The following is a 27,822-nucleotide window of genomic DNA, read 5'->3' on the forward strand; positions in this document are numbered from 1 at the left end:
GACCCTCTTTTTAAAAATTGAAGTATAGGACTTCCCTGGTGGCGCAGTGGGGAAGAATCCGCCTGCCAATGCAGGGGACACAGGTTCGAGCCCCGGTCCGGGAAGATCCCACATGCTGCGGAGCCACTAAGCCCGTGCGCCACAACTACTAAGCCCACGAGCCACAACCACTAGAGCCCGCGTGCCACAACTACTGAAGCCCGCATGCCTAGAGCCCGTGCTCCGCAACAAGAGAAGCCACTGCAATGAGAAGCCCGTGCACCGCAACGAAGAGTAGCCCCCGCTTGCCACAACTAGAGAAAGCCTGCACGCACAGCAACGAAGACCCAACACAGCCAAAAATAAATAAACTAATAAATTAAAAAAAAAATTGAACTATAGTTGATTTACAATGTTGTGTTAGTTTCTGGTGTACAGCAAAGTGATTCAGATATATGTATATATTCACACACACACATATACACACACATATGTATTACATATATATATACAATACATATATATTTTTTTCAGATTCTTTTCTATTATAGGTTATTACAAGACATTGAATATAGTTCCCTGTGCTACAGTAGGACCTTGTTGTTTATCTATTTCATATATAGTAGTGTGTATCTGTTAATCCCAAACTCCTAATTTATCCCTCCCCCACATCTTTCCCCTTTGTTAACCGTAAGTTTGTTTTCTATGTCTGTGAGTCTGTTTCTGTTTTATGAATAAATTCATTTGTACCACTTTTTTAGGTTCCACATATAAGTGATATCATATGATATTTGTCTTTCTCTGTCCAAATTACTTCACTTGGTACGATAATCTCTAGGTCCATCCATGTTGCTGTAAATGGCGCTATTTTATTCTTTTTTATGGCTGAGTAATATTCCATTGACTATATATACCACATCTTCTTTATCCATTCGTCTGTCAGTGGACACTTAGGTTGCTTCCATGCCTTGACTATTGTAAATAGTGCTGCTATGAACATAGGGGTGGATGTATTTTTTGACTTAGCATTTTCTCCAGATATATGCCCAGGAGTGGGATTACTGGATCATACAGTAGCTTTATTTTTAGTTTTTTAAGGAACCTCCATATTGTTCTCCATAATGGTTGTACCAGTTTACATTCCCACCAACAGTGTAGGAGGGTTCCCTTTTCTCCACATCCTCTCCAGCATTTATTATTTGTAGACTTTCCATTCTGACTGGTGTGAGGTGATTCTTGACCCTTTTAAAAGAGATCACCTGGGGCTTCCCTGGTGGCACAGTGGTTGAGAGTCCGCCTGCCGATGCAGGGGACACGGGTTCGTGCCCCGGTCCGGGAAGATCCCACATGCCACGGAGCGGCTGGGCCCGTGAGCCATGGCCACTGAGCCTGCGCGTCCTGAGCCTGTGCTCCGCAACGGGAGAGGAGGCCACATCAGTGAGAGGCCCGCGTACTGCAAAAAAAAAAAAAAAAAAAAAAAAAATCACCTGATTAGGTCAGGCCCACCCAGGATAATCTTCCTTTTGACTAACTTCAAGTCAACTTATTAGGGACCTTAATTACACAAGCAAAATTCCTTCACCTTGCATATAATGTAACCTAATCATGGGGGTGGCACCCCATCCTATTCTCAAGTCTTGCCCACATTCGAGGGGAGGGGATTGCACAAGCGGGTGGGAATATTGGGGGTCATGTTGGAGTTCTGCCTACCACATGGGGTCGGGGGAAGTGAGGGTGGAGGACCTTCTCAAGGTTAGGGGCTTGGCAGACTTGTCTCTGAGTCTACAGCCTCTAGGTCTCCAGGTTAACCCCATGGGAGACCTCGGCTAATGTGAGATGAATTCATGAGCAAATTTAGAAATGAGAGCTGAAAGCGTCCATCACCTGCATCTTCTGGGACACCCCTTCTGAAGAGTCCGTCAGTGAGCTGAAGAGTTGTTCAGTGGGTCTAATATTTCTGTCTTGCAGAATGAAGTCCAGAGATGCTGCCTCATTTCTCAAAAGGATAAACATGTGATCCAGACATTCCACTCCTAGGTATACATCCAACAGATGTGAAAACATACCTTCCCACAAAAATGTGTACACAAATGTTCACGGCAGCATTACTCATAGTAGCCAAATCTGGAAATAACCCAAATATCCAATAGTTAAATGTGGTGTATCCATACAATGGAATATTATCCTGCAATAAGAGGAAATGAAGTATTGATTCATGCTACAACATGATGACCCTTGAAAACATTATGCTAAGCAAAAGAAGCCCATCACAAATGAACATATATTGTATGATTCCATTTATATGAAATGTCTAGAATTGGCAAACCTATACAGACAGAAAGTAGATTAGTGATTACCGAGCGCTGGGTGGGGAGACTGGGGGTGTGGGGAGATTGGGGGTGACTGGCTGAGGGCTGTGTGATATCTCCTTGGGCAAATGAGAATGTTCTATAATGGATCTAAGGTGGATGCTTGCACTATTTTACGATTATAGTTAAAGCCATTGAATTATACACTTTGAGTGAATTGCATGGTATGTGGGTTCTATCTCAATAAAGCTGCTTAAAAAGGGAGAGAAAAGATATGCCCTCTGAAAGAAGAAATCATGATATAAGTCTATTAGTTAATGCCACAAAATTAACCAATAGAAGAATTAAAAATACTTATAGGGAGGAAAAATGAGGTCTCCATGAGTTAAATCCTTATCTATCAGAGAGAAGAATCTACAATGTATATTGCTGACACATCTAGAAGATAATTATTATTTAGGGATGCAAAGGCAAGTAAGAGAAGAAACAGCTGAAAATGTTAAAAGACTTCCAGTATGGAGCAGGATTTGAGGTGGAACAGACTGAATTCTTTTGATTATAATCCCTTGCTACTGGCATCTAGTGAGCAGAGTTCCTGGACGCTGCTGGCTATCCTACAATGCACAGGGCAGCGCCCTCCCCACGCCCCGCCCTGCGAACTATCCAGCCCAAATGTCAATGGTTCCGAGATTTAGAAACCTCAGCTTATTTTATCAGCTTCATGCTGTTTTCGCCCTTTCAAAGTATTTGTTTTTGTGTTTGTTTATTTATAGTTCCCCCATTTAGGATATAAACACCCCCCCTCCCCCCACCAAAGGACAGAGAAGCAGTGAAAATAGCACAGGTTCTGGAATCTGAAGACTTGACTCTGATTTCCATTGTTACCGCTTCCTATGTGCAGGACGTGCTTACGTCTCTCAGCCTCGCATCTTTAAAATGGGGGCTAATAAGAGAACCTGGAAGACCTAGTCCGTGCAGGCAAATCACTGAGAGTCTGTAACATTCAGCACTCAGTTTATATCAATTACCATTATTGTCCCCAGCTGTATCCTTCTCCCTGGCAAAAGAACGGGGGGCTGAACAAATGTTTCTCAAACGAATGAATTCCAGGCCCCTTCCCTCGAGGCTGGCATTTCTTTGCTTCTAAACCAAGGGTGTCACAATGCTTCTCTAAACTCCTTTCCCCTGAAGAAATTCCAGTGGAAATCTGAGATGCTCCTTCAGGGGAGGTGATTGAATGTGTGGGGAACTCAGGTTTTTTTTCTGTCTTCTGTCAGCCCCCAAAAGGGAGGAGCTGGTACAGGAATGGTTAAGTGGCTCTGAAGTTCACCTATTGCTGACTGTTCCTGGCAACTCCCCACAAAGAGGCTGCTTCATCTCCAGTGCTGACTTTGTATTTCCCGGGTGATTGTGGGCAAATCACTGCCCATCTCCAAGCCTCAGTTTGTTCACCTATAATATGGGAATATCAGTGCCCACATTACAAGGATTCTGTAAGAATTCCGTGAGACAGTATGCAGACTCCCTAGCCCAAGTCTGTGGTTATGGCTAGCTTAATTTTTGATCATGTTCCCGTGAAGACACAGTCTTGAAATAACTGCTTGTCTAGAGCAGCATGCAAAGACCTTTTCTCACCAATGTTCCCGTTTAATTGCAGGCAGTTTTTGCACCCATTATAACTGAGTGTAGAAGAGAGGAAATGTTTTGCCCAGGGTCACACAGTGGCTACAGGCATCTCTGAGATTTGAACCCAAGACCAAACTTTCTGACTCTCATCTGAGATTTTCTCCCTGGAGTTGTCCCACCTTCTACCCACTGGCTAGTTCTAGAACTTGCAAATCCAGTCTTCTCAAAACTGTTGCATAGCCCTCCGACCCAACCCCAGACAGACTTCTTTAAAACTTATTTCCACTCAAGCTTTGCGCATACTACTTTTCTCCTCACTCCCATCCCCATCTTGGGGGAATCTAACTCTTTGAGCTAGGGGTGGGTAGCTCGTAAGAAGAAAAAAAAATTCTTGGTGAGACGCAAAAGGCTTTCTATCCTTGTAAGTTTAGTATAATTTTATTTTCAGTGGCTCTTTGCCCTTGCCACTTGGTGGGGGGGAATGGTGGGAAGACTCGAGGAGGTGGAGCTTTCCCTTGGATTTTGGGAAAGGGGAGAGCTCCTGGGGTCCATTTTAAAAGGCCCTCCCCTCATTTCCGGCCGCTGCTGCCAGCCTTGGCTGGGCGCCTGGATCCTGTTGCTATGACGACAGGAAGAGGCGGTGGCGGCGGCAAGCGATGCTGTGGAGAGATGGAGGCTAGTGGGGGTGGGGGGGTGGCTTTGAAATGGGGATGGGGGTAGGGAGCAGGGGCTGGGGATGCGGGTCGGGGAGGAGGCAGGGGTATCCTTTATCTCCGACCTCCTTCGTTCATCTGAGACTGGCCCCTCTCCTATTTTTCTCCGGCTTCCTTTTGATGCTTCCCCAGTTTCTACCTCTGTCTCGTTCCCTGGGTCTCTCTCTCTCCCAGTCTCAGTCTCTCCCCATCTGTCTCTCTCTTTGGGTCCCTCTCTTTCCTTCTGCATCTGCCTTTCTATCTCCGGGCACCTTCTGCCACTCAGACCCCTCTCCCCTAAATTTTTAAAATTTTCTCTCTCTTCTCTCTCTCTCTCTCTCTGTGTCTCTGTGTCTCTGTGTCTCTGTCTCTGTCTCTCTCTCTCTCTCTCTCTCTCTCTCTCTCTCTCTCTCTCTCTCGCATTCTTCTCTCTGTTAAGACCTTTGCCCCATCCCCAATTTCTCTCCCCACTTTTTCTTTCTTTCTCTCCCTCTCTCTCTCTCCCATCCTCGCAGTCTCTCTCTGTCTTTCTCTCCCCATCTGTCTCTCCTCCCCCTCTCTGGATGACTCTCTCTCTGTCCCTTCTTTCCTTCTGTTACCCAGATCCTGACCCCCATCCTCTCCCTCGCCCCAATCTTTCCCCATCCCCCATTTCTTCCCCAGTCTCTGCGTTTCTCTGTTTGCATCTCTGCCTCTGTCCTCTTCTCTCTCTGGATATTTCTCTGTGTGTGTGTGTGTCTCCCTCTCCAACTTCCTTCTGCTACCAGCCGCTGCCTCCCCCAAATTTCTCCCTCCCCCATTTCTGTTTCCCCGACTCTGGGTCTCTCTCTTTCCGCTTCTCCTGGCTCTGCCTCTCTCCCTCCCTCTCTGGGTCTCTCTCTTTTTCCCCAGCTTCTTTCTGCCACCCAGACCCTGCCCCCCATCACTTCCCTCCCCCCAATCCATCTCCTCTCCGTGGCTCCCCCATCCTCAGCGGCTCCCCTCCCCCTCCCTCCCTCCTCCTTCCCTCTCTCGTCCTCCAGCTCCGCACTTTACCCAGCGACACGGGAACCAAATTGTCTCCTCACCTTCTTTTCCCCCATCCCGACCCCCTCTCCCTCGGGGCCCGAGCTCAGAGCTGCCCCTCAGCCTCCCCTCCCACCTCAACACCCATTCCCCGGACGCCTCTTCATCTCCACCCCCCAACCAGGTCGGACGCCTGGGTCCCTCGCTGCTGGGGGAGGGGGAGCAGTGAGAATTGGGAGCCACAAGGGTTTTCCTGGGGGGGTTGCCGACGGGGGCTCAACGTCCCCTCCCCCGTGCATCGGAGAGTTGACCTATCGTTAACAGAGGTGAGAGAGATCTTTTTATTAATCGGAGGTGGGTGGATGTAAAATGAAGGCTCTGTGACCCCCCTAATTCTGGAGGAAGGAGCTGGTCCCCTTCAGAGGGAGAGGGGATGATGACCCCTCTCACATCCCGGAGCTTTCGAATTGGGGGTGTCCCCTGCTCCCTCCTTTGCTGCCGCTGACAGATGGACTAAAGGAAGAACCCCTAAAACCAAGCAGAGTGCCCCCCAAATCGACAAAATGAAAAGATCTTCGAATCTTTATATGATGAAGAATTTCCATCCTTCGCCTCCCCTCTCCATCCCCTCCTTATCCCGGGTCCTAGGGGGCCCAGCAGGGGAATGGGCACATCCTGTGGTCACAGGCTCACCCTCCCACCCCCCTTGGAGGCAGAAATCTGCTAGGACAGTGGAGGTGGTGGTGCTGGTGGTGAGGGGGCACAGAAGCGGGGAGAAGAGGCCGAGAGATGGAGAGGAGAGGAAACTCAGCGTCTTTCTGGAGAGGAAAGACAGGAAGCGGCCAGAAGTGAGGCCAGGGAGGCCACAGGGATGTCAGTGTCCAGGGCACTGTTGAATGGGGCCAGGGCAGGGGCCGTGCGTGGGCAGGCAGGAGTGGAGGTGAGGAGAGAACACACGTGTGGGGCACTAGGCCCAGTTGCCATGGAGACACCCCCCCCATAGACAACCTTTCCAACACCCCTCCTTGGAGCAGACCCAGTGAGGGCCAGCTGATGGGGGCGGAAGAGGCCAAGGTCACCCTGGTACTGGGACCCAGAATCAGGTTTGTTTGTTTGTTTGTTTCCTCCTCTAAGGCTTCCAGGCTCTTAACTAGAATAGGGGGTTTGGGGGAAGAAGTCTAGGATAGATAGAGTGAGTGGTGGAAGCTGGTAAGGGATGCATGCCTGGAAGGAGGGTTGGGGTAAGGTGGAAAAGGCAGGGCAGGGGGTGTGGTGATGGGGTGCTGTGGGAGAGGAAAATGAATGGACCCTTGGTGGCTGCAGAGTGGGAAATTATTCCCAACTGAAAGAGAGTTGTGGTCTTGTGGATCAAATTTTTCTAAGAGGCACTGTCTATGGAGGGGATCTTTTGAAATTTGGGAGAAAACTGAGTGCATGGTATATGTTCCTGCACAGGTGAAATAGAAGGGGGAGTTCTGGGGGTGTTCCCAAGAAGGGAAGTCTGAGGGAGACATGAAGGGGATTCTCCTGAGCACAAGCGATGCTGGGAGCTAGAGTAGGTGGAGGAGGGTGGCAAGAGTGAAGGGGATTCTTTGTGATGTAAGAGAAGTCAGGGTGTGTGGGGGGGAGGTTCTTATAAGTTCAAGAGACAGCGGGATGTCGAAGTGAGCTGGGGAGATCTGGAATTGGGGTGTTCATCCCCATAACAAGGGCTACGGAGAGGAGATTTGGAGGTCGTGGGAGATGGTGGAAGGGCAGAGGAAGGGGGTGGGGGATGCTGGGTAGAGTGGGGGGATTTCCTTCCACAACAGTGAATATGCAGGTCAGAGCTTGGGAGATTTCTGAATGGAGAGGAATTTGGGGTCTAGAGAAAGGGATTCCTGTGAGTAGAAAATGCCCTGCAACTCACGGAAGAAATTTTTCTTAATGGAGGAGAAAGTGATGGCTATGAGGAGTTTGTCTAAGTTGTAGAGATACTGAGGACCAGATTTGGAAGACTCCTATAAGCAAACGAAAGAGTGGAGTATTTTCCTTGAGTCAAAGACATAGTAGGGGATGGGAGAGTGGTCCAAGGAAGACAAGTGGGGCGGTTAGAGGGAATGTGATGGAGATGGGGGGCATTCTTCTAATCCAGGGGGTCCAGCGGCGTTGGATTCTTTAAAAGAATCCCCCGGGGAAGTTTTAAAAACCTAGATGCTCAGGGCCACACCCCAGACCAATGAAATCGGAATTTCTCAAGTATCAGTATCCTCTGGTGGTTTCAAGGTACAACCAAGGTTGAGAACCCTGGTCCAGAGACGTAGGGTTCTGAGTGGGGTAGGGGTTCCCATGCAGAGGAGACTGTGGAGGTGGGGTGGTAGTGATGACAACCGTGTGGTTTTCTGAGTTGTGCAAACTGTGGGGATGAGTTTGGAAGATCTGAGTTTTGTTGTGTTTGTTGTTTTTGTTTTTTCAGCTGAGGAGAGATTGAGAGATTTATTTTTCCTAAGTAGGGGCCATAGTAGGTGAAGTGGTGGGCCTTGCAGGGGAAGGTAGGGAGTGGGTAGAGCTTTATGAGAACATTTTATAAGAAATGAGGAACAGGACAGGGGTTCCTGGGGAGGAAGAGGCACTGGGGGCTGGAGTGAGGGACGCTTTCCCTGTGGGGAGGACGGTGAGACCAGGGGGGCGGAGCTGGAGGGGCCTGGAGGCGTGTCCTACGGCACTCAGGACATAGGTGGGGTATGTCTCAGAGTGGGATTAGTGGGAAGAATTTCTTGGACGCAGGGAGATTGTTTTTCAGAGAAGTGGCAGTGGCAAGCAGAGTGGAAGGAGTTTCTTCAACCGAGGAAAGAGTGGGGTTTCTTTGGGGGGCTGGGGTGCAGTTAAAGGGGTGTCCAGGGAGGTGAGCCCTCCTGTCTAATCCTTTATCTCGCTCCCTGCCCTCCACCAGCTGCCGACCATGGCTGCCTTCTGACCCCGTCCCCGGCCTCAGCCTCCTCCTCGCCGCCCCCTCCCCAGCCCCTGGCCCCGGGCCCCCCACTTCTGCCTGCGCTGTGACCCCCCCAGCCGCCGGCACGGCCCCGCCCCCGCTGCCCCGGTGGTGGCCCACGGCCCCCCGGCTGCCCGTGGTCAAACTGGAGTCGCTGAAGCGCTGGAACGAAGAGAGGGGCCTCTGGTGCGAGAAGGGGGTGCAGGTGTTGCTCACCACGGTGGGCGCCTTCGCAGCCTTCGGCCTCATGACCATTGCCATCAGCACGGACTACTGGCTCTACACGCGCGCCTTCATCTGCAACACCACCAACCTCACGGCTGGCGACGACGGGCCCCACCACCGCGGGGGCAGTGGCTCCTCGGAGAAGAAGGACCCCGGCGGACTCACCCACTCGGGCCTCTGGAGGATCTGCTGCCTGGAAGGTAGGGTGGAGGGGGCCCCGGCCTTGCGCCCCTCCATTTGCGGCCCGGCCCCTCGTCCCGTCCGCGGCCGGCTGGGCTTCCTCCCTGGGAAATCTCCCAGTTTCCTGTGGTCCCCACTGCGGCCTCCCGTCTCCTCCTGGGGTTCCTTGCCACGCCTGCCCACACACCTTCCCCTGTCCTTCTCACTCTTCTCTGCGTCCTGACCCTCTTCTGAATCCCGCCCCCCTCGCCTCGACCCTCCCCATCCACGCCTCTCAGTCACTCGGCACGTCCTGCGCCCCCTCCGCTCGGGACCCGCCTAATCTTATCTTTCCTTCATTCGTGGGGAAAGCCCCCTCTCCTCCCTCCCTCTCACCCCTGTGGGTGCCTGGCCTCCCTGCGTGAGGGGCTCCCTCTGCCTCGATTCCAGCACTGGCACGCTCTGCTTTGCCTCCCGGCTTCCTGCTCACCCTTGAGCTGGGCCCCCCTCCTCCTTTTGCCCTTTGCATCTTCTCTCCCCCACGTCCTACCTCTGCCCTCTGAGCGCCCCTACCTCTTATGGACCCAGTCACAGCGTCTTCCCCATCTCCTCCGTCCCTTTGGCCTCACTTTGGCTGTTTCTCTCCTAAAACATCCTGCCCTAACTGCCCGTAACCCACGGCCCTCTCCTCTTTCCTCTCTGTGGCTTGTCCTCCGGCGGATCTTGTCTGCCCGCCTCTCCCTCCCCATCAGGCCTCCCAGCCTCCCCTGCGGGTCCTTGTCCTCCTTGGTCTTTAGAAGCTTCTGCCTCATCTTCCCTCCATTCATCCTCCCTTTGACGTCCTCCTTCCAGACCCTGTTTCTTGACGATGAGGCCACCGCCTCTTCTAATCTCCATCTTTGCTCTTTGCTTGGTCCTACTCTCCTTGCAGGCTCCCTCCCAGCTGGCTCCCTCAGCCTCCCATCTCCCCACGCCAGGCCTCTTCCTCTTAGCAACTCCTCTGTTTGTTTTGCTCTCAGCTTTGCCATTTCTTTCCACATAGCGTGGAAGTGATGGGCTGGGAAGCAGGACACCTGGGTTCCAGTCCTCCTGTGCATCTATCCCCCTGTGTGCTCACTATCTTGTCACCTCCCCAAGCCTCAGGGCCCTGGTCTGCAACATGAAGGAGTGGGACCAGCCAATCCCCAATTTCCCCCTCCAGGGCCAAAAAGATCAAAATCCCTTCACTTCTCTTTTTATCCCTCTCTTTTCCCCATCTTTTCCTCCTCCGTTTTGCTGGGCACTCTTTTTTTTTTTTTTTTTTTTAAATTTTTGGCTGCGTTGGGTCTTCACTGCTGCGCGTGGGGCTTTCTCTAGTTGCGGCGAGCGGGGGCTACTCTTGGTTGTGGTGCGCGGGCTTCTCATTGAGGTGGCTTCTCTTGTTGCAGAGCACGGGCTCTAGGCGCGCGGGCTTCAGTAGTTGTGGCACGAGGACTCAGTAATTGTGGCTCACGGGCTCTAGAGCGCAGGCTCAATAGTTGTGGCAAAGGGACTTAGTTGCTCAGCGGCATGTGGGAATCCTCCCGGACCAGGGCTCGAACCCGCATCCCCTGCATTGGCAGGTGGACCCTTAACCGCTGCACCACCAGGGAAGTCCCTTGCTGGGTACTCCTGATGAGCAAGGAATGTTATTATCTCATTTAATCCTATGGGAGGGGGGCGGCAGGGCACCACCCTCCTGTTGAGGATGAGGAAACCGAGGCTCAGAGATGTTAAGCTACTTGCCCAAGGTAACCCAGCTGTGACTGGGGAAGAGCCAAGAGAACTCAGGTCTGATGGATGGGATTTGCAGATACGCTTTGTCTGGTGTGTGGAGTGTTTAAAACTGAAACCAAAATCTGAATCGGTTGCCAACATTTAAAAATAGGGAGATTGCACATTGAAAATCCGATTTCCAGCTTCTTTTGAACTAGTGGAAGATCTGACAACACGGGGCCAGTATCCTGCAGTGGCCACGGTTGGCTGGATCCGAGTAGCAGCTGCTTCCTCAGATCAGGCATGAGGGTCTCCCTTTCTCCCGTCACCTCTGGTCCCTGTTGCCTCACACCCATCCAATTTTCTCATTATGTTAAAATTTGACACCCAGTTTCTCATTATACACTGATGGACAGTGTACAGCAAATAGCAGTCATTCCATGTATTCATCCCCTCCTCAACAACCGCTATTTATTGAGTTTATACTGTGTGCCAGACGCTGTTCGTGATTCTGGAGCTATAGACGTGGAAGGAGAAAAAAACCAACAGCAAAGAAACCTGTTTTTTTTTTTTTAACTTTTTATTTTATATTGGAGTATAGCCAATTAACAACGTTGTGATAGTTTCAGATGCACAGCAAAGCAACTCAGCCATACATATACATGTATCCATTCTCCCCCAGACTCCCCTCCATCCAGGCTGCCACACAACATTGAGCAGAGTTCTCTGTGCTCTACAGTAGGTCCTTGTTGGTTACCCTTTTTTTTTTTTTTTTTTTTTTTTTGCGGTACGCGGGCCTCTCACTGTTGCGGGGCACAGGCTCCGGACGCGCAGGCTCAGCGGCCATGGCTCACGGGCCCAGCCGCTCTGCGGCATGTGGGATCTTCCTGGACTGGGGCACGAAACTGCGTCCCCTGCATCGGCAGGCGGACTCTCAACCACTGCGCCACCAGGGAAGCCCTTGGTTACCCATTTTAAATATAGCAGTGTGTACATGAAAGACTGCTGTTTTTATATGTCTTATATTCTAGCAGAAGAGACAGATAATAAGGGAGATAAGTAAATACAACACCTAGGGTGTTAGAGCTGAGTGCAAAGGAGGAAAAAGAGCAAGGGAGGGGATGGGAAGTGTTAGGGGCAAGGGTGTGAAACTGCAGAAATTGGAGATAAAGGGGACTGAGCAGGTGACATCCGAGGCGTAGGCTAAATGAGCCCAGAGATGGAGCCATGTGGCTTCTGGAGGGAAACGCTTCAGGCTGTAGAAACATTGCTCAGGCTCTGCAGTGGGAATGTGCCTTGTGTCTGACCATCATGGGAGGCCCGCGTGGCCCAGGCAGAGGTGGTGAGGAGGGATATGGTAGGAGGTGCAGTCAAGGCGATACCACGAGCTTCCAGGTCCTGGAATGTAATTTGCTTTCCACATCGGAGGGGAGGAGTGACAGGAGCTGGCTTAAAGGTTAAGGGCATCGCTCTTGCTGCTGTGTTGGGTATTTAGGAGGAAAGGAAAAGGGAGAATGGGAGGTGGCTTATCGGGGTGGGAGCCGTAGAGTTTGGGTTTCAACTGTGAGTATGTTCTGCCGCTACAGCGGGCAGGAATTGCTGGTGGGGCAGTTGTAGGATATGAGAGAGAAGTGTCGGGGCGTCTCAAAAGCGGGGTTTCCCAACCTCAGCGCTGTTGACATTTGGGGGTGGATAATTCCGTGTTGCGGCTGTGGGCTGGGGTTGGGGGGTGCGTCCTGCGTGTTGTAGGCTGTGTGGCAGCATCCCTGGGCTCTACCTTTTAAACACCAGCAGCATCCACCGGTGTGGACACCAAAATCGTCAACTGTCTCCAGACTAGGAATAAAATCGCCCCTCATTGAGAGTCACTGCTCTAAGGCTGTGGCCTGAGCACCGGAGAATGTGGTCGGGTAGGGGTGGGGGAGGTTCATCTGCTGGAACAGCTGGTATTTTATTGTATTTGTTTTATTTTCTCTTACCCAATTTATTATAAGGAGGGCTATCATGAGCTCAGTTTTGGACATGTTAAATTGAGGTGCCTTTACCCAAAAAAATTACAAAAATAAATTGAGGGTGCCTATTTGAGATACTGTGTAGGACAGGAGTCAGTATAGGAAAGGACTCACAAAGTGCCGTACAGTCAGTTTCTTAGGCTTTGTGGGGCGTGTGATCTCTGTTGCTGCTACTCCTTAAAATAGCCAGAGATGATGCGTGAGTGGATGAGTGTGGCTGGGTTCCAATTAAACTTCCTTTACAGGCACTGACATTTGAATTTTATATCATTTTCACGTACCACGAGATAGTCTTCTCTGACAGCTTTTCAATCATTAAAAAAAAAAAAAATGTAAAACCCATTCTTTGCTGGATTTGGCAGGCTGGGTTCAGCCTGTGGGTCATAGTTTGCTGACCCCCTGATCTAGGATGTTAGCGATATGATATATGAGGTCAGAGTTCAGGGGAGAGCCTGGGCTGGTGGGCGGGTCATGGCATGTGGATGGATGAGCAGAGACAGAAACAAACCAAAAAATTAGTTGAAAGGCTGAAGCCTGAGCTAGTCCAGTATTCAAAGACAATCAGAAAGATGAGAAGAGCCAGCAAAGGGAGCTGAGAAAGGAGTGACCACAGAGGTTTGGGGAAAATGAGGTAACTGGGTCCTGGGAGCCAAAGGATTTGTGTTAAGCAGGGGGTAAATGAAGGTAGACTTTATTGTTATTATAGTCATCACTCATGCGTCATTGGATGCTCACAATAATTCTGTGCGCTATGTACTACTATCACCCCCATCTCCTAGAAATGAATGCTTAAGGCTCAGAGAAGGAAAGCACCTTTCCCAAGGTCACACAGCTAATATGCAGTAGACTCTGGATCTGAATCCAGGTCTCTTTGGTTTCCCAGGAGTCAAAGCAATATAACCACTAGCCTCCATCCTATCGGGGATCCAGGGGTGTAGAAACTGCCCCCCCCGGGCCATTGCCCCCTGAAGACACTCTGTCCCCAGGAATTCTTAGGTCCCATCCTCTTGTCCCTCCGTCTTTCTGAGAAGTGCAGTAGAAAGTCGTGATTGGGACATAGACTCGAGAACAAGACTTATTGGGTTACTTCCTGTCTGCTGTGCACAGGAAGGTGACATTGAGCCATATATTCTACTTCTCTGTGCTTTATTTCCGTCATCGGTGAAATGGGGATTATAATGGCCCCTAACCCACAGGGCTGTGGAGCGAATTCAATGAGTTATTACATGTAAAGCATTCAAAAGGCCAGCAGGCACAGGGTAAAGGCTAGACTATGTCGTTTATATTCTGTTCTTCTTCTTCTCAGTATTATGAATTCAGATGACCAACCCCTGAGTGTCCCCTCCTTGATAACCCAGAAGTCCCTGCCTCCCAACCAGCACTGCCCAATAGAAACATCACACAAGCTGTCTACATAACTTAAATGTTTCTAGCTGTGGCATTAAAACAAGTACAAAGGGGAAGGTTCAATGAATCTAATTTAATAAATACAATTTATACAATATAATACATTAATATAAACGTTAGTAATACATTTTATCTAACCAAGCGTAGCCAAACCATTATTTTAACATGTTAGCAATATAACGATTATTAATGGAATAGTATGCATTTTTCTTCATACCAAATCTGAAATCTGGTGCCCATTTTACACTCACACTCCGTCTCAGTTGCCACATTTCAGGTGCCCCAGAACCAACCCCAGGGCTGGGGGATCCGTATGGGTCTAGCTCCCTTCTCAGGAATTTCAGCCTCCAGAATCTAGACCCACAGCCCAATTTATTCGAGCGGACTATATAGAGCCCCTGTTCTCAGCACTTTGCGTGCCTTATCTCATTGAACCCTCCCAGTTGCTCCAGGGGGAAGGTATTATTATCACCCGAGTTTGTCAGAGCAGGAAGCTGAAGGCCAGAAAGGGGAAGTGAGTCAGCCACATGGCCACCCAGCGTACGAGGGGCAGAGCCGTGGTCCTCGCCACAGTACACACCCCTGCGCACCGCCCCCCATCCCGCTTCCCCACTCCCCCCCACCGCTGCCTGCCCGGGTCTGTGTTAGGCGGGCCCTGGGGACACTCAGAGACGCATCACCACCATGCCTGCGCCTAAGGAGCTCCCAGCCCAGCTGGTCGGATAACACGCAGAGGCGTGCCGCGTAACCCCCGTGCGGTCCGCGCTTGACTCTGTCATTCGTGGGTCACTGAGTGCTCGCAAACCGTATGTGGTCATTATCACCATCCGCATTCTCCAAACGAGGAAGCCGAGGCTCAGGGGTGTCCAAGTCCCCAAAGCCACCCAGCTGGGAAGTGGCAGCCCTGGCATGTGAGTCCAGAGAATGTGATTCCAAAGCCCGTGCTCGTGGCTAACATAACCACTACACTCTACTGCCACAAATATGCTCACCTCTGGGACCTCTCTGGCGGTCCAGTGGTTAGAACTCTGCGCTTCCACTGCACAGGGCTTGATCCCTGGTTGGGGAACTAAGACCCCCGCAAGCCGCATGGCTTGGCCAGGAAAAAAAGAAAAAGAAAAGAAAATGCTCACCTTAAAAAAAAAAAAAAGCTCACCTTTGAGGCCCAGAGTCTCCTCCCCATGACTTACCATCTATAGAACTGAGCAATTTCTTCAACTCTATACCTCAGTTTCCTCACCTGTAAAGCAGGGATACTATCACTGCCTGGTATTTCTAAGGGCTGGTCATGCATACTGTGTTAGTACCTACCTGTCAAATGCTTGGAGCCGTGCCTACTGTGTGGTTAGCCCTCAGTACGTACTAGTTATCATTACTGCCAGCATGACTAGTCTGCGGAGAGTCTGCATGCCGGGTACTCTCCATGCTCAATCTCATTGAGTTATCATTCATGTGTTGAGAGAAGTACTATAATCCCACTCAAGAAAGGAGAGAACTTGACCCCCCCACACCACACCACACTGGATGTGCTGATGGGTAAACATCTGCACTCAAAAGGTGCATCTTCATTCATTCATTCAATGGCTTTTTTTTTTTTTTAAGTAAAATGCACAGAATGTGAAGTGTACCATCTTAACCATTTTTAAAAGCACAGTTCAGTAATGTTAAGTAGATTCACATTGGGTACCCAAGCTCCAAAACTTTTCATCTTTCAAAACTGAAACTCTGTACCTATTCTTCCCTGCTCCCAGCCCCTGGCAACCATCATTCTACTTTCTGTCTCTGTGAATTTGATGACTCTAGATATCGCACATGAGTGGAATCATACAGTATTTGTATTTTTGTGACTGACTTATTTCACTTGCATAATATCTTCAAGGTTCATCCAGGTTGTAGCATGTGTCAGAATTCCCTTACTTTTAAAGGCTGAACAACATTCCATTCTACGTATATGCCACACTTTATCCGTTCATCCATTGATGGACACTTAGGTTGCTTTTGGCTGTTGTGAATAATGCTGCCACGAAAATGGATGTACAAATATTTCTTAGAGACCTTGCTTTCAGTTCTTTTGAGTATAAACCCAGAAGGGACTTGCTGGATCATATAGTAATTTTAACTTTTTGAGGAACCTCCATACTATTTTCCATAGCGACTGCACCATTTTATATTCCCACAACAGTGCACATGGGTTCCAATTTCCCCACATCCTCACCAACACTTATTTTCTGTTTTATTTTGTTTGCTTGTTTATAGTAGCCATCCTAATGGGATGGTATCTCATATCTATGAGAGGGTATTTCACTGTTGTTTTGATTTGCATTTCCCTAACGATTAGTGATATGGAGGATCTTTTCATGTGCTTGTTGCCCATTCAATCATTCGTACATAAAAATATTTATTAAGCACTTACTATGTGTTAGGCATTGCTCTAGATGTTGAAGAGTGGTGAACAGCCTATAAGCTTACATTCCAGTGGGGGCAAACCGCTGTGTGTTTGAATTCTGCTTCCACCACCCATCAGCTGTGAATTGATGAACCCTTGTTATGCCTCTGCTTCCTCATCTGGACAATGGGTATACGGCGTGGTATCAGCTGAACACCTAATTGTGTTCCAGGCAAAGTGCTAAATCTCTATACCTGGATTCAACCCTCACAACAACCCAGTGAGGTAGGTCCTAGTAGCCCCTTGTTATAGGAAAAGGGATCGAAGTAAATTGGCCCAAGTAAGGCCAACAAGGTCACAGAATAAGGACACGATGGATTCAGGCTTCATTATCAAGCAGTGCGACTCCAGTTCTCAATGTTTGGTCACCGCACGACACCAATAACATTTTCTATTTCGTGGATCTCCTGTGAGCTGTGGATGAGTTAATCCACCTAGGAAGCACTTAACAAATGGTAGCTCTTAGTGGAATTATTCACTGCCTTATAGTCCTTCTTTCCAGTCTTTTCCTTTACCCCCATTTCTTTCCGTGTCATCTTTTGCCTCGAATCTCCCCTTCTGTCATCCTTATATTCATTCATAACTTAATTCTTTCAACACTCATTTCTTGAGGCCTCCTTTGTGCCAGGCAATGCTAGGGACACACGGAGGAATCAGACCCCATGCCCTCCCCCTGCAGGAACTCCTAGCGTGCTGAAGAAGATCATAAATCAAACCAATGCATGCTAAGAAGGTGGTGGTGCAGGGAGCTGCTACACCCCAGAATGGGTGGGAGGGGTGTGTGTGTGTGTGTGTGTGTGTGTGTGTGTGTGAGCGAAAGCTTCCTCAAGCTGGTGTCCCGTGCACTGCTCGCTTGCAAGGTAAGTTTTTCGCCAGTGAAGAATGTAAGCAGAATGTTCTGCAGCATTGGGCAGTGGCCGGGAGGTTGGAAGGAGCCTGGAGAATTGAGGAAACAAAATGTATTTAAATTTATACTTATTTATACATCGGTCTGCAGCTGTGTAAGGAAGTGGGTTCTTAGGGGGAGGAAGGGGCTGAGACTGCAGGACCACTGGAGGCATATTGCACCCCTAGCGTGCCTCTGCTAGCTCCGACCTCTGCATCTCCTCCCAGAGGACCCCAGGTGCAGTGCGCAGAGAGCCGGGGAATCCCTCTCCCATATGGAGGATTGAAGAGACTACAACCCCGGTGATCCACTGGGGCTTCTCTCTCCTCACAATTGGACTTCATAGGGCCTCATGGGAAATGTAGTCCTCCTGGCCCTCTGCCGCCTCTTCGTTTTCCCACGCATTTTCAACCGATTTTGAGTTGAAGAGTGACGACATGGCTGAAAGCAACGCCTTCTTTCTTACAGAGGTGGAAACAGAGGCCAGAGAGACTGTCCCCGTACAGGTTACAGGGCAAAAGTTCTTGTGGCCTTTTAGTGAGTGTTGGATGATTTCCTCCCTCCCTCCCTTCCTTTCTTTACCTTTTTTCTTTTTTTTAACTGGTAGGGAAACCGGGGCCGGGAGGTTGAAAGTTTGTCCCAGGTGCACAGACAGGATCAGGAGCCATTACTTCCTGTCTCCCAATCAGAAGGGGTTTGAGGAGGGTCTTTTCTTACCCGGGGTTTCCGCACTCTTAAGTGCCCACGACTATCACCTCCATTCCCCTCCAGGGTTGAAAAGAGGCGTCTGCGTGAAGATCAACCATTTCCCGGAGGACACGGACTACGACCATGACAGCGCGGAGTATCTGCTCCGTACGTGGGGGTCGGGGACAGAGTGGGGGGACTACCGGGCTTGGGCAAGTGCGAGGGGAGAGGGGGCTGTGCTTCGGCACTTAGAACCACACGCAGAGATGAACTTGTCAGCCAATCCAAGCCCAGATACTGAGATCCTCTGGTCACCGATTGGCTCAGTGGTCTCTCCCGCCCCCTCCTCTCACCTTGGGGCGGGCTGAGAAGGGATCCCGGGAGCTGATTGGCCGTCGTGATGGCCTGGGTACTCGAGGCAACTCAGTGCAGTGACTCTCTGGGTTGGGATTGGTCGCTGCGCCCTGGGGCCGTGAGGCAACCTGAGGCGCGGACGGCGCGGACGGGCCATTCTAGGGAGCTGGCTGGGGAAGCCTGTGGTGAGATTGGTTAGCTACCCCAAGAACGCGGCAAATCCAGAGTTATGATTGGCTGCGGCCTCAACCGGGCTCAGAAATCGCAGAATCTGGTTGCCTAGGGTTTGGGAGACGGTGGAAAGGACTGCAGAGAGAGGGGGAGAGAGAGAGAAGGGAGAAAGTAAGAGAAGAGAAACCCAGAGCTACAGATGAAGCCAGGCAGGAAGGGGTGGGGGGGAGGGACAGAGAGGAGGAAGGGAAGAAGAGAGCGGGAGAGGGAGAGAGGGAGGGGGCAGGGGAAGAGAGAAGAGAAACCCAGAGAGATAGGTGAAGCCTGGCAGAAGGGGGGATGGGGTGGGAGGGAGAGAGGTATTTAGAGATTTGATTCAGAAAGATCTGGAGGAAGGAAAAAATGCGCAGGAGAGGAAGGGAAAGAGCGTGCGAGAAGGAAAAAGAGAGAGGGAGAGGGTCCACAGAGAAATAGAGAAGTTCCGAGGGGAAAAAAAAGAGAGAGGGAGAGTGATTAGAGAAATAAAAGGGAAGAAAAATATGCCAGGAGAGAGAAAAATAGAGGAAGAAAGAAAAAGACACAGAAAAAGAGAGAGGCAATCAGATCGAGAAAGAGAGAAATTTTAAAGAGGAGAGAAAGTGAGACAATAACAGAAAATAACCAGGCAGAGAAGGAGAATTGGAGAGCCAGCGAGAGAGAAGCGGAGACGGAGGCAGCAGGAGGCGCGGGGCGCCAGGGGGCCAGGCGGCCGTGTCTGACGCCCTGGTTCCCACCCCCCATCTCTCCCCATACTCTCCTTTCTCCAGGAGTCGTCCGGGCCTCCAGCATTTTCCCCATCCTCAGCGCCATCCTGCTGCTGCTCGGGGGCGTGTGCGTGGCGGCCTCCCGGGTCTACAAGTCCAAGAGGAACATCATTCTGGGAGCAGGGATCCTGTTCGTGGCAGCAGGTGAGAGGCAGAGGGAGGGGGCGGCCCACCTGCGAGCGCGCACGTGTGTGTGTGAGCGCGCGCGCGCCTGCAAAGCTACCCTGCCCGGGCGCTCCCTGGGGCCCGGAGCCTTCCTAGGCTCTTCCCAAGCTCCATCGCCACCCGCTGGGCGAGGTAGGTGTCGCCTTCCGGTAGTCTTCTGGGCGAGTGAACCCAGCACAGACAGGTGTCTGTCTACCGCGTAATCCGGGATGCCAGGAGTTTAGATTCCAAAGCTTGCGGTCCAGGAGACGGAAGGGGAGGACTTTGGGAGAGGGGGTGGGCCCTTGAGGCTGAATTGCGGTCTTGAAGACGGAGAAGACCGACCTGAGAGGGAGAAAGTGATTTGGATTCAGATGGGGAGGAGCCTGCTCTAGGGGGCGGGGTCTCGTGGGCTCCGGTGTACCCAAAAAGGGTCTGGTCCTGCGAAAGCATCCAGACCAACTCGGTAGTGAGGGAGGGCATTAAGGGGCAAGACCCCCTTTCTACTCGAAGTGAGTAGTATTGGGAAATTCGAGGAGTCAGCCTTTCTGAAGGGATGGAATCCAGAGGAGAAGGGGGAGGATTTAGCATAAACAGCAGGGGATGCTTTGGAGTTGGATCAAGATCTGCAGGGGGTGGGGCTTGGAGGATTTGAAAGACCGGGCTAACTACACTTGGGACGGGGGAGGAGCCTGACCGCGATCCTCAGGGGGCAGGGTTTAGCAAGCTGGAGGCGGGGCTTAGAGTAGACGGGAGACCTGCTTTAGTAAGAGTAGTGTGGGGGAGACCTAGAATAGAGGATAATCATGAAAGGGTTCAGATCAGCCAGAGTTAGGGCCTAGAGAGTCAGAGCGGGATTACCTCATTAACTAAACGAGCGGAGGGTGAGGCCTAGGGAACACCAAGATTTATAAAGTTAAGAGTGGAGTTAGACCAATCAGGGTAGGGCCAGGAAACCCCAGCCAGGGTCATCTTATCAAGGGCAGAGTTTAGGCCAGCGAGGAAAGGGCCTGAGCCATCTGGGGAGGAGTTTAGACCATCTGGGGCAGGGCTTGGGCCATCCCGGAGGGATCTGGACCATTAAGGGTGATCCTAAACCTTCTGGGGTGGGCCCTGGACGAACTGGGGCGGAGTTTAGACCGACCAGGGTGGGCTTTCGACCAACAGAGTAGGACCTGAATTAGCTGGGGATGGTGGACCATCCGAAGCAGGATTGGGGGCCCTTCGGGGCGGGGCCTGGGCCACCTGGGAAGAAATTTAGACCATCTGGGAAGGGGCTTGGACCATCTGACGGTGGAGCTTATGCCAACATGGGGCGGGGCCTGGGCTGGCCAGTGGGCGGGGCGGTCTGGACCATCTGGGGCGGGGCCTAGACCATCAGGGGTGGAGCTCAGAGCGGGGCTGGGCCTGGGCCGGCGGGGACAGGCCGGGGGCGGGGGCGGGGCCAGGGGTGGCCTCGAGGCTCCCGTCTGACCGTCCCCGCCCAGGCCTGAGCAACATCATCGGCGTGATCGTGTACATCTCGGCAAACGCGGGCGAGCCGGGCCCGAAGCGGGACGAGGAGAAGAAGAACCATTACTCGTACGGCTGGTCCTTCTACTTCGGCGGGCTGTCGTTCATCCTGGCCGAGGTGATCGGCGTGCTGGCCGTCAACATCTACATCGAGCGCAGCCGCGAGGCGCACTGCCAGTCTCGCTCGGACCTGCTCAAGGCCGGCGGGGGCGCGGGCGGCAGTGGCGGGAGCGGCCCCTCGGCCATCCTCCGTCTGCCCAGTTACCGCTTCCGCTACCGCCGCCGCTCCCGCTCTAGCTCCCGCTCCAGCGAGCCGTCGCCGTCGCGGGACGCGTCTCCCGGCGGCGCCGGGGGCCCGGGCTTCGCCTCCACGGACATCTCCATGTACACGCTCAGCCGCGACCCGTCCAAGGGCAGCGTGGCCGCGGGGCTGGCTAGCGCCGGTGCCGGCGGCGGGGCGTACGGCGGCGCGGCGGGGGGCGCGGGGGGCGGCGGCGGCGGCGGGGCGGGCTCAGAGCGGGACCGCGGGGGGGCGTCCGGCTTCCTCACGCTGCACAACGCCTTCCCCAAGGAGGCGGGCGGCGGCGTCACGGTCACGGTCACCGGGCCGCCCGCCGCGCCTGCGCCCGCCGCGCCCGCGCCCGCCGCGCCAGCCCCCGGGACCCTGGCCAAGGAGGCCGCCGCCTCCAACGGCAACACGCTCAACAGGAAAACCACACCCGTGTAGGGGCGCGACGGGGGGCGCCGAGGGGGGCGTGTCCGGGGCGCGTGCGCGGGCGCGCGTGCAACGAGGCTGCCGGGGGTCGGGGGTGCCCCCCTCCTTCCCCGTGAGCGCGCTGGAGACTGCTTGGTGCTCCCCCGCGCCCCTCCCCACCTCTCGGGCGTGGGGGAGCGCCCGCCACCCTCCGAATCAGGGACCCTGAGGGAGGGGGAAGGGAAGGGAGGGGGCCGTTGGGAGGGAGCGTCGTGTTTTATTTATTTTTTGTGGGGGGGAGGGGGAGGGCTGTGGTGTTTTCTGCAGTTTTGAGATGTTTTCTTTTTAATGTTTTGCTGTGTGCATGTGGGGGCGGGGCACGGAGGAGGGACTCCCAGCCCAGCCCAACTCCTGGAGAGGGACCCATAACACACGACTATATAGTTATACCTGCAGACTATATATATGCTCTATGTAAAGAGACAGAAAGATAAAAGAGGGATGCAGAAAGGCAAAGTGACAAGGGACAGACGTGGGCATTCGTTCACTTCTTCACTCATCCTTCCACAAGGGCTTTAAAAGCACCTGCTATGTACCAGCATGGCGCTGGGGAGGGAACGTAAACAGTCCCAGAGACAGACTTGATCATTCATTACCAGCAATTTATTTGTGTACTTAAGTGCCAGGCATTGTGCCAAATGCTGAGCCTACAGAAGGAGGGAAGTCAGATAGGGTCCCCAACATCCTCATAGAGTTTACATCTTGTGCATGAGACAGACATTAATCCAAGAAATGTATACACCACAGTAAGTTACAGTTAGGGCAAAGGAGAAATCCAAAATGCTCCTTCAGGGAGGCTTAGCCCAGTTTAAAAGGAAGGGATATTTTAGCTAACACAAAAGGATGACAAGAAGCCAGCCAGGTGAAGCTGGAGGGAAGTGTCTTAGCCAGAGAACAGCATATGCAAAGGCCCTGGGGCAGGAAGAGCTTCCAGAGAAGGCTAACATGTACTAGTGAGCCACATGCAGACGGAACAAGATGGGGCTGGAGACGAAGGCAGGGCCAGACTGCCCAGGGACTTGTAGGTCAGGTCAAGAGTTTAGATTTAATTTGAGGGCAGTGGGGAGACATGGAATGGCTTTAAACAGGATCATAACATGAATGGTACAGAAAGGGAGGAAGGAACTCAGAGATGAGAGTGAGAGGCAGAGACATGCTGAAATACAGCATCAGACACAGGCACTGGCCCTTCAAACTCTCACTCGTGGGAGGGAGCAGATAATCACACAAATACTGAAGCACAGGCATGGTGTCTGGTGTGCAGGAGAAACACTAGGACTTAGAGATTCATGTTTCACTCATCCATTAATTCAGCCATTCACTCCTTAACGTTTTTGAGCATCTGCTAATGTACCAGGCAGTGTATTAGTATCAGGATCCCCACTGGTGCTCTCAAGGAGTCAAAAACCGAACTCCAGGCAGGGCGATCGGTGCTGTAACAGGGACCAGGCTAGGCAGCTTGACCAGAGAAGAAGAGACAGAGTGACCAACTGACAAGAGTGGGTAGTACTTGGGGAAACTTCCTGGAGAACATTAGACCCAGGCTGGGTTTCAAAAGGATGAGTGATGAAGGGGGTGAGGAAAGCTTTCATGGGAAAAAAACAACTCGAGTCAGCTTGGGGGGGATATAAGAGCATGATGTATTGGGGACAGGGCTCATCCTTTGGGGAGATAAGACCAGAGAAGCAGCTAGAAGACAGAGTCTAAGGATGCTAGGGTTCCCGGCTGAGGAGTTTGGACTTTATTCTAAGGGTAGCAGGAGACACGGGAGAGCTTGGAGCAGGTGAAGGGCAGTATTAGACATGGGTGTCAGAAGGAGGCACCTGGGATGTGGGAAAGGGCTAGACAGGAGGCCAGTGCTGTGGGACAGATGAGAGAGGGTGGCAGCTGAGCTGGGAAAGGGCTCTGGGGGTAGAGGGATGGGGGGAATGGATTTGAAGGTCACTGAGGACACAGAAGGGACAGTGCTCAGTGGGTTTCCCTTCATTTGCTCAGCAAAGATTTCCCGAGGTCCCCCATCTGCCAGGTCTTGTGATGGACTAGAAGACTGGAGGGCAGGGGACCGGGGAGGGATTCCATGGGGGCAATGTTGGAAAGAGATGCTGGGAAACAGAGGGAAAGGAATACAACTAGCGGGACAGAGGGGAACTTAGTGTAGGGATGATAAACGGAGGGAAGAACAGGGAGAGACAAATTTGGTGGAAGACGGGTGCAGAGCTGGCTAGGGGGTAGTGGATTCTAGAGTCCAAAGGCCAAACATAAAGCAAGAAAGAGGTGGAGGATGGGCAGAAGGGAGAGCGGTGGGAAGGAGGGAAGGTGGGGGAGGAAGGATGAGGGCAACAGAGACCAAAACTAGGTGAGTCACAGGGACAAAGGAAAAGGTCAAAGACACAGAAAGGTGATCCAGAAAGGAAAGGAAAACGGACAGGAGAGAGATTGCCACCAAGATACACAAGTCAAAACAGAGAAGTCGGGCTTCCCTGGTGGCGCAGTGGTTGAGAGTCCGCCTGCCGATGCAGGGGACATGGGTTCGTGCCCCGGTCTGGGAAGATCCCACATGCCGCGGAGCGGCTGGGCCCGTGAGCCATGGCCGCTGAGCCTGCGCGTCCGGAGTCAATGGGAGAGGCCACAACAGTGAGAGGCCCGCGTACTGCAAAAAAAAAAACCAAAAAAAAACAGAGAAGTCTCAGAGATGCAAATATATATATATATACACAGCAATGGCGGGGTAAAGCTGCAGAGAAAAACGCAGAGATGTGCCCAGAAAGAAATGTGGAGACTCAGAAGCACGCACAGGGTATAGGCTCCATCTATTTCTTTTGTTTGTTTTCTTTATTCAATAAAGTCATTGAGTCCCAACCTGTTCTAGACCAGTCTAGGTGCAAGGAATGTGGTATGGAACAGATAGCCAAGGTTTTGCTCTCCTGGAACTCACAGGAGAGACACAATAAACAATATATATAAGAATTTCAGTTGCAGAGAAGTGTTTTTCAAATGAAGCAGGAAAGAGAGTTCCCTGGTAGCCTGGTGGTTAGGATTCCGGGCTTTCCCTGCCATGGCCAGGTTCAATCCCTGGTGGGGGGAACTGAGATCCCGCAAGCCACACAGCACAGGTGGGGATGGGGTGGGGGGAAAGCAAAGCAGGATGTGGCGACTTTAGGGGAGGAGCCTGAGGAAGAACCCACTGCAGCAGTAACAGCTGTGGGTTGTGAGAAGTAAAGGCACGCGACAAGCGTTCTGGCCAAGCAGAGACGGCGCAAAAGCCCTGAGGAGTCGCCGATTTTTGAGGAGGCCCCATGGCGAGCAGATGAACAAGGATGAGAAAATTGGGGTGAGGTCAGAAGCGTGCGCCGGGGGCCTGTCATGTGGGGGCTTGTAGCCCTGGGAAGAAATCGGAATTTTATTCTAGACCCCGTGGGATGGGCATAGGAATGACATGCTCCTGTTTTCATTTATAAAAACAAAACAAAATAACAGAACCGCGTCGCTGTGCTGAGAATAGATTTAGGAGTGAAGGTGGAAATAAGGAATTAAGAGGCTGTCGTCCTTGGCTAGTTGAGGCTGATGGTGGCCTGGACCAATGTGGAACTGGTGAGGGTGGAGAAAAATGGAAGAACAGGAAATGGGATTTTGGAGGCAAAGCCCATGGTGGTGGCGGACTGGATGTAACAGAGGAGGGAAAGAAAAACCGAGGAGAGAGAAGAGAAAAACTCTTTTAACTGTGTGAAGTTGGGTGGTGCTGCTATGTGTTGCCTGGAAAGGGGTCACTGGGGGAAGGGATCAGGTGGGAGGGGTCAAGCATCCTCCTCGGGCCATGACAAGTTAAGAGAGGCCTGTGAGAAATCCAAGCTGGGGTATCAGGTAGCCAGTTGGATATGTGAGACTGGAGCCTGGGGGAGAGGTCATGCTTGGAAATATAAGTTTTGGAAATGTCCGCATATAGGAGACAGCGTATTTAAAGACTCAGGACTGGATGAGGTGACCTAGGAGATGAGTGTGGATGACAGAGAAAGAACCCGGCCAGAGACTCGGGGCCATCTGCCTGGTGGGGGGCGGGGAGGAAGATGTAGTTGAGGGGGCAAGGAGTGACCATGAAGTAGGCAGAGACCAGTGCTGAGAACCAGAAAAGGATCCGTGGAGCAAAGATAACATGACCCTGACTCGAGGTCATCGCCGTGCAGTGGTAGGGACTGGAGTTTTGCCTGAGTGAGTGGAAGGCAGAGATTGTGGGAGGGGAGGTGGAGGGAAAGGGAGGCCAAGCCATCCTTTTGGTATGAAAGTGACAAGAACTTTGCCACCAAAGAAAGTTCATACCCTTTCTGTGAAAGGAGAGAAAGGAAGGCTGGCAGACAGGGAGATGCAAGAAAGAAAAATAACTCCCGAAAGGAGAGAGCCATTACAGCAGGCAAGATTGAGAAGGATGGGGAGGCCCAGGGCCGGGAGGGGAAGATGGATTCAGGAGGCAGGGCAGAGGCACTGCAGGAAGGTGTCTGATTTCTCAGAATGGAGACGCTGGTGGATGTCACCCAGCCCAACTCCCATCTCACGTTGCTGCCAGCACCAGGCACTTTCTCCGATTCCCCTCTGAGTCCTGCCAAGGCCTGGGAATACCCGGTGAGGTGAAGGAAAGAACAGGTGTCACTCATTCATTTAAGAAACAGTCCCTGAGGCCTTCCAGGCACCAGGCCTTGCAATCTCAGAGCTGGGAACTCAGATCTGAAGACAGGCAGCGCGGCCAATTGGAGTGCAGAGGGAGGTGTGCTCTGAAGGGGGGCCCTTCCCTAGCTCGGGAGGCGATGTCTGTGTGTCACCATCTCCCTTCATCCGTCCATCCATTTGCTCATTCGTTCATTCACGCAGATCACCCATGCACACTTCCTAAGGCCTCCTGTGTAACATTTTGGGCTGGGTGGTGCTGAGGCCAATGAGATGGTTCTCTTGCACCCGAGCCCTGCCAGAGGCTTATGGGAGAGCCAGACACAGCTGTACACAATCGCAATCACATCCCAGGGCCATGCACGCTCCAACGGAAGCAGCACAGGGCGCCCGGTGGACAGAGAAGGTTAGGATGCACCGGGCCGGCTGGAGCCGTCAACCATGGGCAGAGGAGTTGGTGAAAGGTGGGTCCCCCCTGGGCCATCGCAGAGGGGCTGCGGGAGGGAGTGAAGGGGTAAAGATCAGGCCCTGTTGCCATTCCACACGGCTGTCCCCGTCCCTGTCCCTGGGGGAGCTGAAACTGCATGGAAGGTCCCCCGGGGGTGCCCCGTCTAATAAACTCGATGAAGAGGACTGTGGCTCTGGTTCCCACGCCCCTGACACCAGCTTCTCCCTGAGGCCTGCCCTTTCCACCTCCTGGGGAGCTGAGGACCCCAGCCCGGGACTCTCCCTTACCATCCTTCAAGATGCAAGGGATTTGGGCCCCAGTCTTCTCCTCCTCAGACTAGGGGTCCAGGCCCCCAGCCCCTCCTCCCTCAGACCCAGGGGTCCAGGCCCCCAGCCCCTCCTCCCTCAGACCCAGGGGTCCAGGCCCCCAGCCCCTCCCCCCTCAGACCCAGGGGTCCAGGCCTCCAGCCCCCTCCCTCCCGTCTCACGAGTTAAAGTCCCCAGTTTCTTCTCTTTCAGGGACCCAAGACCCCCGGCCCCAGCTTTCTCCTCCCTCATACCCAGGAGTCCTGCCTCCCCGCCCCTCTTCCCCTGGACCGAGCAGTTCGGGTTCCCAGCCAGGCCTGCTCCGGACCAAAACTCCTGGTTCCCCGCCCTGCCCCCTCTCCCGCCAGCTGGGAGATGGGACCCTCAGCTCCCGCCCTTGCCCCTTAAGGAAGAAAAAGTCCTTTCGGTCTCCAGCGGGTCAGGACCTGGCCCCCAGCCCCTCCTCCCAGGGCAGACGTCCTTCTCCCTGCCCCTCGTTCCCTTAAAATACCCGGGATCCCTATGGCAACAGGCGGC

At 52.4% G+C, this 27,822-nt stretch overlaps 1 protein-coding gene across 1 annotated transcript; it reads left to right on the forward strand.

Moving 5' to 3' along the window:
• Positions 1-8,814: 8,814 nt before the first annotated feature.
• On the forward strand, positions 8,815-22,103 carry CACNG8 (calcium voltage-gated channel auxiliary subunit gamma 8). The gene is made up of 4 exons (XM_079906976.1): positions 8,815-9,007; positions 18,223-18,306; positions 19,470-19,610; positions 21,098-22,103. The coding sequence occupies exons 1-4, from the start codon at positions 8,830-8,832 to the stop codon at positions 21,847-21,849; spliced, it is 1,155 nt and encodes a 384-aa protein (XP_079763102.1). The 5' UTR covers positions 8,815-8,829; the 3' UTR covers positions 21,850-22,103.
• The last annotated feature ends 5,719 nt before the right edge of the window (positions 22,104-27,822 follow it).

Source organism: Stenella coeruleoalba, assembly GCF_951394435.1.
Source record: "Stenella coeruleoalba genome assembly, chromosome: 20".
Taxonomy (NCBI): domain Eukaryota; kingdom Metazoa; phylum Chordata; class Mammalia; order Artiodactyla; family Delphinidae; genus Stenella; species Stenella coeruleoalba.